This window comes from Leguminivora glycinivorella, chromosome 12, assembly GCF_023078275.1.
Source record: "Leguminivora glycinivorella isolate SPB_JAAS2020 chromosome 12, LegGlyc_1.1, whole genome shotgun sequence".
Classification (NCBI taxonomy): Eukaryota; Metazoa; Arthropoda; class Insecta; order Lepidoptera; family Tortricidae; genus Leguminivora; species Leguminivora glycinivorella.
Window position 1 is genome coordinate 9,009,740 of NC_062982.1, and position 17,583 is coordinate 9,027,322.

The 17,583-nt window shown below is 37.5% G+C and overlaps 2 protein-coding genes and 1 non-coding gene across 5 annotated transcripts in view; 2 read left to right on the forward strand and 1 right to left on the reverse strand.

The window, feature by feature from the left end:
- Positions 1-9,516, forward strand: part of LOC125232253 (mpv17-like protein) — a 150,055-nt gene extending 140,539 nt beyond the window's left edge. For all 3 annotated transcript variants that reach the window (XM_048137908.1, XM_048137907.1, XM_048137906.1), the window contains exons 2-5: positions 3,141-3,278; positions 4,227-4,312; positions 5,973-6,085; positions 8,712-9,516. In XM_048137908.1, coding sequence (XP_047993865.1) covers positions 3,153-3,278; positions 4,227-4,312; positions 5,973-6,085; positions 8,712-8,944 — 558 coding nt within the window. In that variant the 5' untranslated portion in view covers positions 3,141-3,152 and the 3' untranslated portion in view covers positions 8,945-9,516. The remainder of the gene's footprint in view (positions 1-3,140; positions 3,279-4,226; positions 4,313-5,972; positions 6,086-8,711) is intronic.
- Positions 3,475-3,556, reverse strand: Trnal-aag. The gene has a single exon. It is a non-coding gene; the product is annotated as a tRNA-Leu (tRNA).
- A 3,697-nt stretch (positions 9,517-13,213) lies between the features above and the next one.
- On the forward strand, positions 13,214-17,582 carry LOC125232251. The gene is made up of 6 exons (XM_048137898.1): positions 13,214-13,659; positions 13,754-14,758; positions 14,839-15,030; positions 15,388-15,571; positions 16,376-16,577; positions 17,110-17,582. The coding sequence occupies exons 1-5, from the start codon at positions 13,462-13,464 to the stop codon at positions 16,522-16,524; spliced, it is 1,728 nt and encodes a 575-aa protein (XP_047993855.1). The 5' UTR covers positions 13,214-13,461; the 3' UTR covers positions 16,525-16,577; positions 17,110-17,582.
- The last annotated feature ends 1 nt before the right edge of the window (position 17,583 follows it).

The following is a 17,583-nucleotide window of genomic DNA, read 5'->3' on the forward strand; positions in this document are numbered from 1 at the left end:
CTTCACTATACACATCAATTTAAATGTAACACTACACTATAAATAGAACACTAAATTATCCCCACAACTGACAGTAAAGCAATTCCACCATAGGTCTAAGTTCAACTGTACGACGATATTGTCCCCGCACAACCAAACAGAGACACAATTTCAAAGTTTACAATCACTTAGAATAATTTCCAAGTAAAAACAAACAGAGAAATAATAGCAGAACAACTTCACTCACCAGTATAACACACGAAAGCCAGAGACACTGTTAGTCTTGCGGATATTTTAAGAATGAATCGCGTCGGCTCGCTCCGACCCTTTTATAGATTTTATCTCCGACTTCCGACTTCCGACATCCGACTTCCGACTTCTGACATTCGACTTCCGACTTCTGACATCCGACTTCCGACTTCTGACATTCGACTTCCGACTTCTGACTTCTGACATCCGACTTCCGACTTCTGACATTCGACTTCCGACTTCTGACATTCGACTTCCGACTTCTGACATCCGACTTCCGACAAGATGGCTACTCAATCGTGTGCTTTGTTTACTAAGTCTTATGCCCTATGCATTAGAGTTCACGATTAACACACGGATGTTTGCTTATCAACACGTGCCGAGTACACGTGTTTTAGAGAGAGACAGAGCTATTGATATTGATACCTATGTAGTCCAATAGTGGAGCGATTCGCAAATATTTTTACGTAAATATTATTTTGTGGAACATTCTTATTTATTTTGTAAGTAATTTCGCAATGAAATATTTTATCTGTTACTAAATGTTACATTGAATGATATATTCAGGAAGCATAATAACCAATATTAGTCATTATTACCTCTCTGACTCGTAATTGGAACCAAGACATAATATCGGAACGCTATGCAGTTGACAACTGTCAGTGTCAGTATTTCGTCCATGTGAACGTAGTTTGTTGATAAATACGTTTTTCCAACCTGTTTTACATTTAATAATAGTGAATTTTATCAGTGATGACGTAACTAAACATGTGATTAACCATCAAAGATATTATTTGTTAAAATATTCAATGAAATCCCGAAGGAAATATGCACCAAAAGTTGGTCAAGGAAAAGTTGATTCGCCGTAAGTTTTATATGTAATAACGAGTCCATTTCCTCGTCATAGACGCTTGTTCTGTTACATAATGTAGAGTTCAAGTTATTATTATTTTAAAACACATTTAAATCTGAAAAATATAAAGTACATCTTTGATAAAAATTTAAACAATTTCAACTTTTTATAACTCATAACCTTTAATTATGGTTAACCCGTGTAAACAAATATTAACAAACCTATGTGTGCAAAATTAATTATTCAGAATATCAATGTAAATTGCGGAAATAGCTGTGTAACAGTAATGAATACTTAATCAAATGTAGTAATGGCGCATTGCATTAATGTAAAATGTAATTAAAATAGGTAAGTAATGTAAGAAATATAATAAGGGAAGTCGCATAAGTCGCTTATAAATTCATTGTTCGAGACAGTGTAGCAAAGTGATAATGATTGAAAAAAAAATATTGGGGGACACCTTACACAGATAAACCTAGCCCCAAACTAAGCAAAGCTTGTACTATTGAGAAAATTAATTTAGGATTATATTATTTTTGGCCTTTTGAACCCCTAAAACCCGGCTTTCTACCCTTTTGAATGTAACTGTTTCAAAATTTAGTACTAAACATATTTGGCCGACTTACCATGATCCTTATATGGTTTCCCTGCCGGCGTAGCCGAAAAACAATCGTTGACGCTAGTCAATCGAAACACAGTCGAAGTTTTCCACTTTGGTTTAGAGTATATCTCTTAATTCAGTATGCCGCTGGGCAAAGGCCTCCACTCTTCTCCACTTCGGCACAGTATAAGAAAGAGTACTATCGTACAGTAAGGCCACTCCCGCTCCCCGCTGAAAGTGCCGCCCACCCCCTCTCGGTTACCTCACAGTTACCACTTGTCAAAAACGCGACCAGTCGACCTGTCATATTTCACTCATACAAGCATGGTACGTGTTCACCTACACGAGCTTAGACTGTGTGCTAGAAACGCGCTTCTTTCATATATATTAAATCCCAGTGTCCGAGGTGTGACTTCGGGCCCGCTGTAAGTTTGAGTTCATCCTCCCATCTTGTTCGAGGTTTCTTTCTTCTGGTTTCGACATACGAATCAATATGTTTTTTAAGAAAAACATGTGTCAGTTGTGTTTGTAAAACAACATCGCGATATCGGACAGGATATAGATTTTATGAAGCTGAAATTACGCGAAAATATAGATCTTGGAACACGTCTGATACACGCCAAACTTGACAAAAACTTTTGACGCAAATAAGCATAGATACTGAATGTTTATTAATAAAACTAAACTACTTTCATAGAATATTCAAGCTTCATTTTTTATTCAACTTCAATAATTGACAATGACAATATTTATGTCAACAAACAAGATGTCCAGGAAAACAGAAATTAGCTTAAAAAACTCTTTAAAAGCTTACATTTCAGTGCTGTATGTACATAAGATGGGATAATAGTACTTATGTAACAGTATAACAGTTACGTATCATATCAGTGCATATTCATGATCAGTGCAGGGTTGGCTTTAGAGCAAAATACTCTACAAGCCCAGTGTTTAACCCCCGACGCAAAAACGACGGGGTGACAACCACCGACCGACAAACTTATAAAAGTTTGACGTGTCTGTGGCATCGTAGCTCCCGAACGGATGAACCGATTTAGATTTAGTTTTTTTGTCTCAAAGCTGAATTAGTCGGGAGTGTTCTTAGCCATGTTTCATGAAAATCGGTGTACTATGTCGCGGTCGGGGGTTTTTCAAAAATGTTAATTTTGTGGTTAGGTTATTACCTCTTGGTCAACACTAGGTGGTAGGCAAATTTTTTTCATTGGTTTCCAAAATATGAAGGAATTTTAGAGGTAGGCAAGATTTACACCAAAATGCTTTTTTACTTCAGTTCTGGCCAAGTGGCCAATATCAAACACAATTTTGAAGAACCAGTGGCGGGCCGGATACAATCCTTTCGCGGGCCGTAGGTACTTTGCCCACCACTGGTCTACACTATATTTCCGACGTGTGTAACTTTCTCCTATATGTAAAATATAGGTATTTATTCACTTTTTTCAGGAAGCAAGCGCCATGGGAGTACTAGGGCTGGTAAAGACGGCTTTCCGCAAGTACCCCTTATTGGCCAACACGAGTATTTACGCTACCTTCTATACGGCAGCGGAGCTATCGCAGCAGACATTCAACAAATATAATTCGGTATATTTTAGTCTTAAATCTATTTCGCAGTGCCAGAATGAATAAACTTGGGTAAATGGCAAAGGTATTCAAAGACAACCAAGTTCTTGAATTAAAAAAAAAAATCTTTGGCACGTGGCAATTGACATAGTAGGTCTGCAAATACTACAGAGTTAAATTTTAACACACTTTATTTTTTTATAAAACAAAAAGATCGTGGCAGCGGTGGGATTCGAACCCACGCCTCCGAAGAGACTGGTGCCTTAAACCAGCGCCTTAGACCGCTCGGCCACGCTACCGTTGACGTGGCTGGCGAATATTGACAAACTTTGCTGTCGCCTGTTACGTCATCGTATTCATGATACGCGGAACGTATGAGGGGAGATAATTATAGCTAGTTGTCTGTATGAACGATATGTTAGCGTCATGAAATGATTGTGATCAGTTTAATATTACTCTATTTAATAATAAAACGTACATTAATCCTACTTATTTACCTACTTATGTGTTAAACCCATGTGTTAGCAACAGTACCACGATATAATAAGTAAGTATAACAACATGCCAATGTTAGTATTTACAAATAATTATATTTCAAACTAACCAACCACGCACTACAGTAGCATATATAGCATAGCACCTATAGTTATTTCAAATTGCGCTATACTTTTCTTTATTATATACATATACTAATGAACACAAGTTAAATTATAATCTATTGAAAATATTTCAACTTGCAATATTATTATTGAAATATTTCAATTTCCAGCCTCAGGCACCAGAGGACTTGGTCACTTTTTCTTTCATATGTGTAATTTATTTCGGTTTTAATTTATATACATATATCCTGTAACCATAATACGTACTCTATGTAGATGATTTAATAAATAGGAATATAATTTAAGAATATCTTTTATTTTATTAGAATTCTTGATGAAACTCAGTAACATGATTTTTATATATTTTCAGCCTGAAAAGCCGGAGATAGACTTCAAGGCGGCGTCGCGTATCGTGGCCGTCGGCACCTGCGTTTACGCGCCTACCTTGTTCTATTGGCAAGTAATTGGCAAATTCTTAGAGATTGCCATTAATTAAATTAGCGTCACAGAGTCTAGTCTACAAGTATATATACATATAGATGATATAGACGGTCAACCAAACCTTGGCAATAAAAACCGGCTAAGAGCGTGTCGGGTCACGCTCTGTGTAGGGTTCCGTAGTTTTTCGTATTTTTCTCAAAAACTACTGAACCTATCAAGTTCAAAACAATTTTTCTAGAAAGTCTTTACAAAGTTCTACTTTGGTGATTTTTTTCATATTTTTTAAACATATGGTTCAAAAGTTAGAGGGGGGGGACGCACTTTTTTTCCCTTTAGGAGCGATTATTTCCGAAAATCTTAATATTATCAAAAAACGATCTTAATAAACCCTTATTCATTTTTAAATACCTATCCAACAATATATCACACGTTGGGGTTGGAATGAAAAAAAATATCAGCCCCCACTTTGCATGTAGGGGGGGTACCCTAATACAACATTTTTTTCCATTTTTTATTTTTGCACTTTGTTGGCGTGATTGATATACATATTGGTACCAAATTTCAGCTTTCTAGTGCTTACGGTTACTGAGATTATCCGCGGACGGACGGACGGACGGACGGACAGACAGACATGGCGAAACTATAAGGGTTCCTAGTTGACTACGGAACCCTAAAAAAAGGCAGCAAATTTGAGAAATAAAGGGCTCACCGGCAAATTGACTTTAAGAAGCGCGTTCTTTTCTAAAAAATTGACGTTGGTGGAATCATCAACAAGCCATAACACTTAAAAATGTATTGAAAATATAGGACGAAGGTTAAATTCCCATCAAAAATTTGAATTTCGCTGCTGATGAGCGCAACATTGGCACAACCTCAACTGCGCAGTGGCACTAGTCAAATAGTCGCTCATTGCTTTTGGTAGCTCTAGTGCTGGTAACAAGAGATTAATTGTCACCTTTATTTATTTTTAATAAGTAATAGAGTTCATTGAAAATTATGAAGCAATTGAGTGAGTAAAGCTGACGAACACAATTATGATGCCGATGACCTCAAAAGATGCTAGGTGTAGGGTAGACTACACGAGTGTAACGTTAGCGATATAATTAGTTATGAATATATTTTTTCTACTCGTCGACTGTAATCTGTCAATTAGGACACCACGTACTAAACTATAAGTGCTAACTTTTCAGTGTTGGATACTCTATGGCAGCTCCAACTCAACTATAATAATCTCATTATAGTTGACTTTTAGTTAACTGTGATAATTTCAAAAATAGAACTTCATACAATTTCTATACTAATTTGGGATACCTGGCAAATTTGTCGGCATCTGAAACACATTTTTTTTTATCTGTCGCGTTATCGGCCAATCAGAGACGGTTATTACAAACAATTGGTTGCTAGGTAATTCGATGTTGATACAACGGTGAACAACGCTATTAACATTAATTTTAACTTCTATGAATGATGATATTTCCGTCCATTGATGATGAAGATGATGACTCGTAGAAAAAGTATTGTATACAATAGTGATATAATTAAGCTTTTCACTCTCGTACCGTACTATTAGGCCACTCAGCAAAGCTTCGTGGCCTAAACATGGTACTCGACTGAAAAGCTTTGTATTATATCACGATTGTATAAAATACTATTTTTACTTTTCTGTATTTTACAGGTATAAATTCTTAGACTCGAAGTTTGTGGGTAAATCGATGAAGACAGTGATCACGAAGGTGGCGATCGACCAGTTCACAATGACCCCGTTTTTGCTAGCTAGCTTTTATGTCAGTAAGTATTGACTGCTAGAGCCTGGCTAATGAAAGTTGAATCCAACCGGCGTATCATGCTTCCAATTTTATCACTTATCCACGTCGATAAGACAACGGTCACTCTCACACTGACATACTTGCCAAAGCATGACGGATGCTTTATCCACGTGGACAAGTGATAAAATTGGATAATACGCCGGCTGTAGTTTTTTAAACGGCAACATATTCCTTGTCATCTGTCAGTGACACTGTCACTTTGACGAATTTCGGATTTTAATTTCGGATTTAAAAAGTCAAAAGTCTTCACCTCGACATTGGCAGATTTTTTTTTTTTATAGGTACTACGTCGGTTGCAAACAAGTATACGGTCCGCCTGATGTAAAGCGGTCACCGTAACCTATGGACGCCTGCAACTCAAACAGTGTCACATGCGCGTTGCCACCCCATTAGAAACTTGTACACTCCCTTTTGCCGTGTTAAGTACACAGCAAAAAGGAGTGTACAAGTTCCAAGGAGGGTTCGGGTTGCCGACGACTCAAAGGACAATAGACGGAACAAGTTAGTTCCGTAAGTCCTCCCATCATCAGCACACCGCACCCTCGTTGAGCTCTGGCAGCCTTACTCACCGGCAGGAACACAACACTATGAGTAGGGTCTAGTGCTATTTGGCTGCGGTCTTCTGTAAGGCGGAATTCACTTTGCTTAAATTAGCGAGGACTGAAAGCCATGACGGAGAAAAAAAAAGTTAACAGTAGGTACCTAGTAAAGTAATCTATAAATAATAATTAATAAAACAGCAAAAACTAGTAGAATAAGTGCTGAAAATAAATTAGAAATAATAAAGAACCGGCCAAGAGTTTCCCTAATAAAACATTTTTTTCCATTTTTTATTTTTGCACTTTGTCGGCGTGATTGAAATACATATTGGTACCAAATTTCAGCTTTCTAGTGCTAACGGTTACTGAGATCAGCGGACGGACGGACGGACGGACGGACGGACGGACGGACGGACGGACAGACAGACAGACATGGCGAAACTATAAGGGTTCCTATTGACTACGGAACCCTAAAAACCGGCCAAGTGCGAGTTGTACTGTAGGTACTCGCGTTGCAAGGGTTCCGTACACTAGGTACAAGAAGGGTTTAACCTCCTCCTTTTTAGTAGGAACTTAAGTCATTTTTGCGAATAATCGATATTTTGAACAAAACGAAACAGAAATGAGTTTATATGTAATATTCAAATGCGCTCACACAATTTCAAGAGATTTGGTAACTCCTTGCAGCGGCAGTGAGTGAAATTCGTAATATGGTTTTTTTTTTTCTTTTAAGTCCGACTTACGCTTTACTGTAGATTTCTAATAGGTTTTCCTGTAATCTATAAATTGAAAACTATCTCGTGTATTTTTTGAAAATTTTACGCTTAGTAGTTTCGGAGAAAAGGGGGGGGGGAGGAATGGTCATTTTTTGTCTATTTTCTTAAATTACTTGAAAATTACTTGACTTAAAATTATTAAAAAAAATATTTTTGAAATACTTATAAAAAGCTCTTTCATTTGATATGTAACACAATATAGTTCTGAAAACTTTGATTTTTAATTTTCACTTTTACCCCCCAAAAGTGGCCCCTATAATTGAATTTTCTTAACGTAAATTACATGTCCGTCTTTGGGTCACAGGTTTACATATGTGTGCCAAATTTCAAGTTAATCGGTTCGGTAGTTTCGGAGAAAATTGGCTGTGACAACGGACAGACAGACACACGAGATATCCTTGGGTTCCGTTTTTCCTTTTTGTGGTACGGAACCCTAAAAAGTGAATCCATGTAATCAATGAGTTGCCTTATCCAATTTTTTTGAAATTGCCACGTTTTTGCGGGTTTAACTTTCATTAGCCAGACTACACTCCCTAAGAAAGCTCTAATAATATTCAAATAACTATATTGATAGTATTGACGTAGGTACTGTGAATACTATCAATATACCTACCTCTTGGGAAATACCTATTCCCAATAATCCTAATAAAGTAATAAATATCAAAGCGGCAAAATCTGGCAGTTGGTGAAATTATTTAAATTAAAATACTTACTTTTTACACGACTGCCCCAAAAAAAGAGTGTATTGTTTTGTGTGTATCATGTGTATGTGTTGAGTACAGGTAGGTCATTAGGTATAGGTAGGTATTTAATATAGAGATTATACTTGCGTGTAACCGGCAATAAAAAGCTTTTTTTCTCAAACATGCAATGAAATATTGTCTCTACGTTCCTTAAAATGGGCTGGGAAGTATCGCTTTTTGGGCGCAACAACTCGAGAGGACTGTAAAGGGATTTCATATTATTTTTTAGGCCTAGGCCTGCAAAGTAACTTTTTTTTATAAAATATTGTCCTTTAGAGCATTTTTTTTTATTTCATTGTATGTTTGAGAAAAGCTCTATACATGCCTCGGCGTGGCGTGTATCCCTATATACCCACTTGGCCGGAAATCCTCATTTTCCCGGCCTCTGATGTAATGTACTATTTATCCATGGACGATTTGAGATTGTTACAAATCTTGTAAAGTGAAATCGCTAAATTTAGTTCGCTCTAAGTACAAAAAGTCACTATGTACTTTTACAATAAGTTATTTTGTGTTCTTTCCTATTTCAGTTCTTGGCTACTTAGAAGGCAGAGAAAGCGTCTTCGACGAGCTAAAAGAAAAGTACTGGAAGACTTTCGTCGCCAACCAATGTTTCTGGATTCCTGGACAGACAATCAACTTTTACTTTATGCCTCCCAGTCTAAGGATAGTCTACATTTCTTCAGCTTCCTTCATTTGGATCAACGTGCTTTGCTTTATTAAAAGGCAAAAAATGACTACTGACACTCAGAAGGAGCTATAAAAAGAAAAAAGCAGGATTACAAATGGCGGCACGTAACTTTAGCGCTGAGTGAAATGCGGAGGGGATAGCTGCGCATGGGGATATAGCCTTCGCTCCCTGTAATCGCCAGAGATACTTGTTTTTGAGTTCTGCGCAATAACGGTCAGTGCTAAAGTTACGTACGTTGCCGCTACTTGTATCTTGTTAGAAATAAATAGTAAGATAAAGAAGAATTACTGGAAGACATTCCCTATCAAACTAGAAGTAGTGAAAAGGATGAAAAATAAATGAAAGGGAAAGTTTGAAAAAAAAAAAAACATCGATTGTAGGGATAGTTAGTATAATACTGGAAATGTTTCTGACATTTTTGCTCTGTTAGAAAGCAACATGTCTGACCAATGAAATATTAAAAAATAAATTACTAATAATTATCCCAGCTATGTGGTCTTTGAAGAGGACGCTACTGATAGGAATTTAATTAAATATATGTAACTAATAATATCTTCCCAGTTTATGTAGTAGGGTCTAGTTTAATAGTGTTAAAAGTATTATACGTAATATTATACAGTGTAATATAAAATTAGACTTCTATTACAAAAGCGAGTTTATTATTCCGCCGTTTCCATATTTCCATGATAATCTCCCTTCAAATTTAAGAGCGCTATGACAAAAAAAGGCGATATATTGTAAAATGCACAATATTTATCGACAAAATTGTACACTTTACTCATACTAAAAGACAGTAAAAGTACTTGTTTCAGTTAGAACATCTTATTAACTGTCGGTTAATTAAAAAACATATGGAAGAAAAAGCTTTTCCAATTAGTAATGATTTTTTTTCTGATGCTCGTTTAGAAAAAACCGCGTGAAGCACAGATTTCGGAGCTCTTATTATGTACAATTTGATAAGCTCACTCCCATAAATGCGGTAAATTTAAGTTCCTAATATCTTGTATTTTAGTCCCATTAAACAATATTTATCATTTAATACTTTGTAATTGAGAAATTAAAAGTAAAAGAAACTCAATTTTGTCTTGAAAATACATCGAAACAAGTGATCATTTCTCCGAAAATCTACATGTTATCGAAGTTATTTTAGTATATAAATAATCTGCACAATCTGCTAAAAAAAAAAAAAAAAAAATTAAAATTTGAACTGTTTATTTCAGTCATTTTTTATACAAACAAAACTCTTAATCTATTATTATTTAGATTCTAATTGAGTTAGGTCTAATTGAGATCATGCATTACATTACAGTTTAAAAGTTAGTATTATATAATATACTTACATTTTAACTACATTTATGTCAATTCAGAGATTAGGTAAATTGTTCAACAACATACTTTTATATGACTTTACTATTTGCTTATCTGTTCTATTTTCTATGATTGAATCATATGGAAATCTATTCAAAGCACGTGGCAAGGCACTTGTCCATACTCTTTTGCCATACTCATTTGTGCTGGTTGGTAATGCAAAAGTTGGAATATTAGCTAAATTTCTCAGGTTTTCTGGTCTGCTTCTTTTAGTTAATTCAGGAAGTTAAATTGCTGTTATCCATTTGTCGTTATAATATTGTATAATGATTTTTTGGCAATTTTTTGAAAACTAGCCTTCCTGTCGCTATTTTACCGGTGACGGACGCTCGCGATTTCAGTACCGCGTCGGAGCTCGTGAAGGTAAGACGTATGTCGCTCCGCTCTCCGAATTTTGATTGCGAACGACGAGAATATTTATCGTTGTGTGGGTCGGACGCCTTGTTTATACACGGGCTATCCTCGCATTGTGTGTGTAAACAGCGACCAACGAATTTGATCCTAGATCCGTAAATATTTGCTTTTGTAATATTTTGTTATGTTTGAATGTTAAAGTATTACAACGTTATGATGATAAATATTTATGTCAAAATTACAATACGGTCAAGATGATAAGACACATCAAGATGGTACTCGGGATCTGATGATGGAGCCAGAAGGTGGTCACCAGTACCAGTGAACCATGTAAGTAAACCACATCGTGTTAAGGCTCGTTGAGTTCGTCTCAACAAGACCTTTGACAAGAGGTGGTACTCAGGGTTTGATGATGGAGCCAGATGGTGATCACCAGTACCAATGAACCATATGACTAAACCACTTCGTGTTTAGGCTCAATGGGATCGTCTCAATAAGACCTTTGACAAGAGCTGGTACTCAGGGTCTGAAAATGGAGCCAGATGGTGGTCACCAGTACCAATGAACCGTATGACTAAACCACTTCGTGTTTAGGCTCATTGGAATCGTCTCAACAAGACCTTTGACAAGAGGTGGTACTCAGGGTTTGATGATGGAGCCAGATGGTGGTCACCAGTACCAATAAACCATATGACTAACCACTTCGTGTTTAGGCTCATTGGGTTCACCTCAATAAGACCTTTGACAAGAGGTGGTACTCAGGGTCTGATGATGAGGCCAGATGGTGGTCACCAGTACCAATGAACCATGGAACTGAGCCACTTCGTGTGTAGGCTCGTTGGACTCGTCTCAACAAGACCTTTGACAAGAGGTGGTACTCAGGGTCTGACGATGGAGACAGATGGTGGTCACCAGTACCAATGAACCATATGACTAAACCACTTCGTGTTTAGGCTCATTGGGTTCACCTCAATAAGACCTTTAACAAGAGGTGTTACTCAGGGTCTGATGATGGGGCCAGATGGTGGTCACCAGTACCAATGAACCATGGAACTAAATCACTTCGTGTTTAGGCTCTTGGGTTCATCTCAATAAGACCTTTAACAAGAGGTGGTACTCAGGGTCTGATGATGGAGCCAGATGGTGATCACCAGTACCAATGTACCATATGACTAAACCACTTCGTGTTTAGGCTCAATGGGGTCATCTCAATAAGACCTTTGACAAGAGGTGGTACTCAGGGTCTGATGATGGCCAGATGGTGGTCACCAGTACCAATGAACCATGGAACTAAACCCCTTCGTATGTAGGCTCATTGGAATCGTCTCAACAAGACCTTCCACAAGAGGTGGTACTCAGGGTCTGATGATGGACTCAGATGGTGGTCACCAGTACCAATGAACCATATGACTAAACCACATCGTGTTTAAGCTCATTGGAATCGTCTCAATAAGACCTTTGACAAGAGGTGGTACTCAGGGTCTGATGATGGAGCCAGATGGTGGTCACTAGTACCAGTGATCCATGTAACTAAACCATTTAGTAATCAGGCTCATTGGGTTCTTACTTCTTCTCAACAAAACCTTTGACAAGAGGTGGTACTGAGGGTCTGATGATGGAGCCAGATGGTTGTCACCGGTACCAATGAACCCATGTAACTGAACCACTTCGTGTTTTTTATGTTATTCACATAATATGCGAGTTGATTTTTTGGTGACCACCATCTCTCTCCATCACCAGACCCTGAGTACCACCTCTTGTCAAAGGTCTTGTTGAGACAAACCCAATGAGCCTAAACACGAATCGGTTTATTCATATGGTTCATTGGTACTGGTGACCACCATCTGTCTCCATCATCAGACCCTGAGTACCACCTCTTGTCAAAGGTCTTGTTGAGACGATTCCAATGAGCCTACACACGAAGTGGTTTAGTTCCATGGTTCATCGGTACTGGTGACCACCATCTGGCTCCATCATCAGACCCTGAGTACCACCTCTTGTCAAAGGTCTTATTGAGACGACCCCATTGAGTCTAAACACGAAGTGGTTCAGTCATATGGTTCATTTGTACTGGTGACCACCATCTGTCTCGATCATCAGACCCTGAGTACCACCTCTTGTCAAAGGTCTTGTTGAGATGAACCCAACGAGCCTAAACACGAAGTGGTTTAGTTACATGGTTCATTGGTACAGGTGACCACCATCTGACTCCATCATCAGACCCTGAGTACCACCTTGAAGTAATTAGAATTGTATTTGACTTATCATCATATTAATATATACTTTACTCTAATACTTATCATATAACAAAAGCAAATATTTGGAATGGGATCTACTTAAATATGATCACAGTTTATAATTATTACTTTAAATATTTAAATAAATTTTAACATAATTAATATTATTTTGCGCTATATTCCAGTATTTTCGTACAAAATAATGTTTAAAAAATAAAAGTTTGTATCGAGATAGTAGATTGTGGTTGTTATCAAAATTCCATAGGAAGGATCAAAATTGTTTTGTCTATTATTGTAGTGCGAGCGAGTGATAAGACGTGCTAGAAAGGGTCGGCATATTGGGCTCGCGCGGCGGGTAAAATACCTAATTTCGCCCGACGCCGAAATGTTATAACGCTCTTAACGTATGTAATGTAACAATTACGAAATAGTACATCATATTGCACAATATTACTTGTATATAATTCGCATAATTAAATCAACACGGTGAGTACTAATATCTTTGCAAGTATGGCTTCCCATAGTTTACATGTTTGCGAATCAATAGTGCTCTTTCAGTAGTCTGCGATGTCTTGAAGAATCGCAGGCGACATTCATTTCCTTGATAACTCATTATAGTTTCTAAAGTGTATGTACAACATGGAGGAAATCAGCTATCTGTTAAAGTGCTCACTGAATGAACAGTTAAATTTAAACAGGACACAGCTTTTGACGAATGATTCTATAAGTAATATTCCCAGTGAACATATGCAAGTTGAGACAGTTGGAGTTGGTGCCATTGTTGGTATGCTGTTGGTCACAGTAGCTAACTTTATATTCAATCAAAAGGTACAAACAATTTTAAGATTTATTTAAGAGATCACATAGCAGTGCTAAGCTATTATATAAGTACCTAGTGACATAATTTCTATTTATTTTTCAGTTTCGTGCAATTTTCTCTGCACCTTCGAGGAAGAATGATAAAGTTATTGGAAAAGTAAATTCAAAAACTCTGCCCAGAGCTATCACTCTTTTATTAGCGTTATTGCTACCATTAATAATTGTATTTCTGCTCTTAGCATTAGTGTACAAACTTGCGTGTGCTGTGATAATCAAGAACAAGGACAAATATTTCGTTGGTTTCTTAGACAGCTTCGACGTTTTCTGGAGTTTAGAAGACGATACAACGAAGAGTGTCATATGTGTACTGGGAGTCATAGAGTCTGATTCACCTACTGCTCTCGTTCTAAACATCAAACACAAGCTACTGAATATTTTCCCCAATAAAGCCACAGATAAATTATTCTTCAGAAGAAGAGAAGAATATGGATTCTACTACTGGAGACGTTATAGCAGTATTGATATAAATCAATATGTTGAAATGGTAGATTTACCAAAACAATCTGACACGCTTACTGCCGAAGACTTGGAAATCTTAATGACTGAATTATCGAATCAATCACTGCCATACAATGATGAGGCGTTATTTAAAATATTGGTGACCAAGCAAAGGGTCAGTAAATATGGCCAAGAAAGAGGTGAATACGGTATTGTGTTCAGAATCCACCATTCAGTCGGGGACGGTGTTGCTTTGATTGAGTTTCTATGCAAAACCTTAGCTGATGATAAAAACGAATGCACGGTTAATATGTTTGCGAATGCTGAAAAGTTTAATACTAGGATCCAGGATTCTCCAAAGAGTTTAATATATATGATGGAGAAATTGTTGGAAATGCCAATCTGCTTTGTGGATGGGATTATTCGGGAACCAGATGATAATTCCCTACATGGACCAGTATTGTTTGGTGAAAAAATATTCAAGTGGACAGAATCTGATGAAAATTTGTTGACGATGGTAAAAGAAATTAAGGACAATGTAGACGATATGAAATTCACAGATGTTTTAGCGACCGCTTTATCAAGTGGCTTGCACAAATACTTTTCAAAGGTAACTTGTGCTCGTAGGTAAGTTGTAGTGAAATTTTTGTTTGGTCTCTTAAATTCTTAATATTTTTGCAATTCTAACAGACGATGACCCATATTCCTAAGGACGTAGCAGTTGTGTTGCCAGTTAGATTTCCTCCGCCTGCAACAGTTGACAATGGTCTGGTTCTGGAAAACGATTTTAGCGTGACTATACTGGATTTACCGGTGAAGTCGTGCCAAAGGGAAGAAGTTCAAGAACGTTGTGATGAGCTGCGCAGGAGTGCTGACCCCCTGGTAAGTGTTATTTAAAAGAGAAAATCACAATACCTTGAACGGAAACTCTGTCTAGTATGATTTTATTTTTAACATAGATATAAGCCTATGGCTTAAGGCGTTGAGTCCGCCATTTTGTACTTTTTTTATTGATAATTTGTACAATAAAGTTTAAATAAATAAATAAATAATAATAAGGTGGTTGATATTCATTATACTGCACTGAATAATTTACATATGGACGACAAACAAAATACGTACGACAGTGGTTCTATAGTAAATCCATATTTTGGAATGTCCGAAAAAGATAAATTTCCAGGCTAGATAAATTCATTATTTATAAGTAACTAAAACTTAAGAGTCATACGTTTCTTCCAGACTAACTACTATCTTCTCAAGATCTTCAACAGCGTCCTACCCAAACAAATCCTGCTGCCCGTATTCTACAGCAGCCAAGCGACCATGGTATTCAGCAACCTGCCTGGTCCCGAACGCCTAAAAATTTGCGGAGGCAATACGCTCAAGAAACTGGTGTTCTTTGTACCATTGAAAGGGAATACTGGTAAGGTTTTGACCGCTTATCAACATAACATTTTGCAGTACAGTTCTGGATTATTTACCGACATGTCATTTTACAACATCCTTCCTCACCAACTTTTTTTTTTATATTATAGGACATTCTTACACAGATTGACTGAGGCCCACGGTAAGCTCAAAAAGGCTTGTGTTGTGGGTACTCAGACAACGATATAAATAATATATAAATACTTATATACATAGAAAACATCCATGACTCAGGAACAAATATCTGTGCTCATCACACAAATAAATGCCCTTACCGAGATTCGAACCCGGGACCGCGGCGTAGCAGGCACCAGACCGGCGCCAGACCGGTTGTCAACTTAATTGACTTGAACCACTTCGAAATTCTTAATTGACTTTGTGGATTTATGGTTCTCTCTAATCTTGGCTGTGAGCTTTTATGTATGTTCTATTAGCAGTTATTGTCTTTGTCTATGTCTTATTTCCATCCCATCTTGTCTTCTGTACCATGCTTAGCGAACGTGTCATTCTGCCTCGCGAAAACTAGTAACCTGGCCCGTTATTTATTTAGGAAAATTGGCCACGCTTGATTTGCAAACGTTCTCTTTAGACCAGCCTATGAAGTCGGTGCTCCAAGTTGAAGGGAAAGTTTATACGATCTAGAAATTCTAGAACCATGGCAGACTCTTATAGGTCTGTATGCCTCCCTTTTACGCCAACGCGAAGCAAAAGCATGTTGCCTATGATCATATTTCTATGATAAACTATGATAGTGAACTATTGGCCATAGGAACGTTGAAAACAATAGACAAATATTTAACAGGTCTAGGAGTAACTGCGCTCTGCTACGACGGCGTTCTGAGGTTCGGCGCCGTGGCCGATACGGCTCTGGTGTCTAACAGCGACCAGCTGGCTATCATCCTTGATGGCATGGTTGAGGAGATTCAGAGGATGCATCAGACGATACGATAGAGGGAGAGAGAGAGAGGAAGGGTTTCGGCTTTGCAGTGGCTACTCAGTACAAGGTACGATTTCTTGTATTACCTATACTATACATACATGTTACAAGGTATAGAAGTGACACAGTCTTGGTCTCTAGCATCGACCAGCTGGCCATCATCCTAGATGGCATGGTCGAAGGGAGGATGCATAAGACAATGCGATAGAGGGATAGAGGAGGGGTGTACTCAGTACAAAGTGTTTTCTGATACTACTATCAAACGATCAGGTATTTAATAATAGCCATGTTCGACAGCATGGTGGAAGAATTCAGAAGATGCACCAAACGATTCGATAGAGGGAAGAGTAGGTAGGTAGGTAGGGTAAGGTTGGATGTGTAGACGCCGAATGTAGCAATGATTAATAAATTGATTTATTTTCAAAATGATTTTCAAAACGATAAAATGTTAAATTTGTTTTAAACGTATCTCAGTATCTCTGCATTTCCTTCGAAACGAATATATTTCTCAACTATCTAGTAACCAGAACCATTGTATTTAGGCCAGTGGGCCGTGCGTGTCGAACAAACTGCACTGCTGATACTACGCTTTGTTTCAGGATGGAGACAGTCAGCTGTGGCCGTGCATCTACCTCGAATAGTAGTAGGTACCTAGTTGGTTTGAAAATTTAATAATTTAATGTACTTATACAGTTCTGGACTCAGACGTAGAAGGTTCTGAAAGAGCGACTGTAATTCAGTTTATACTTTATTATGGGATGGAATAATATTATTTTTTAATTATTTCCGATGTTTCGAAGACGGCGTTGTACCCGTGGTCTCGAAGAAGACTCCTCGGAACGTCGGGCGTTAAAAAAAGCGGCTAATTGTAAAGCCCGTAATTGTGAATTAATATTTTGTTTTGTTCCGAATTGCTCTGTAAGTGTTGATTATACTGATACTGATTTTGATTCTCATAAATCCACTAAAAATCGCATTAAATTCGTTCAAAACGGTTGAAGCCCCCGCGTCCGACCGATCCTTAAATTACTTCTAGGTAGTTAATTTTGTAAATAAAAATATATTTAAATTAT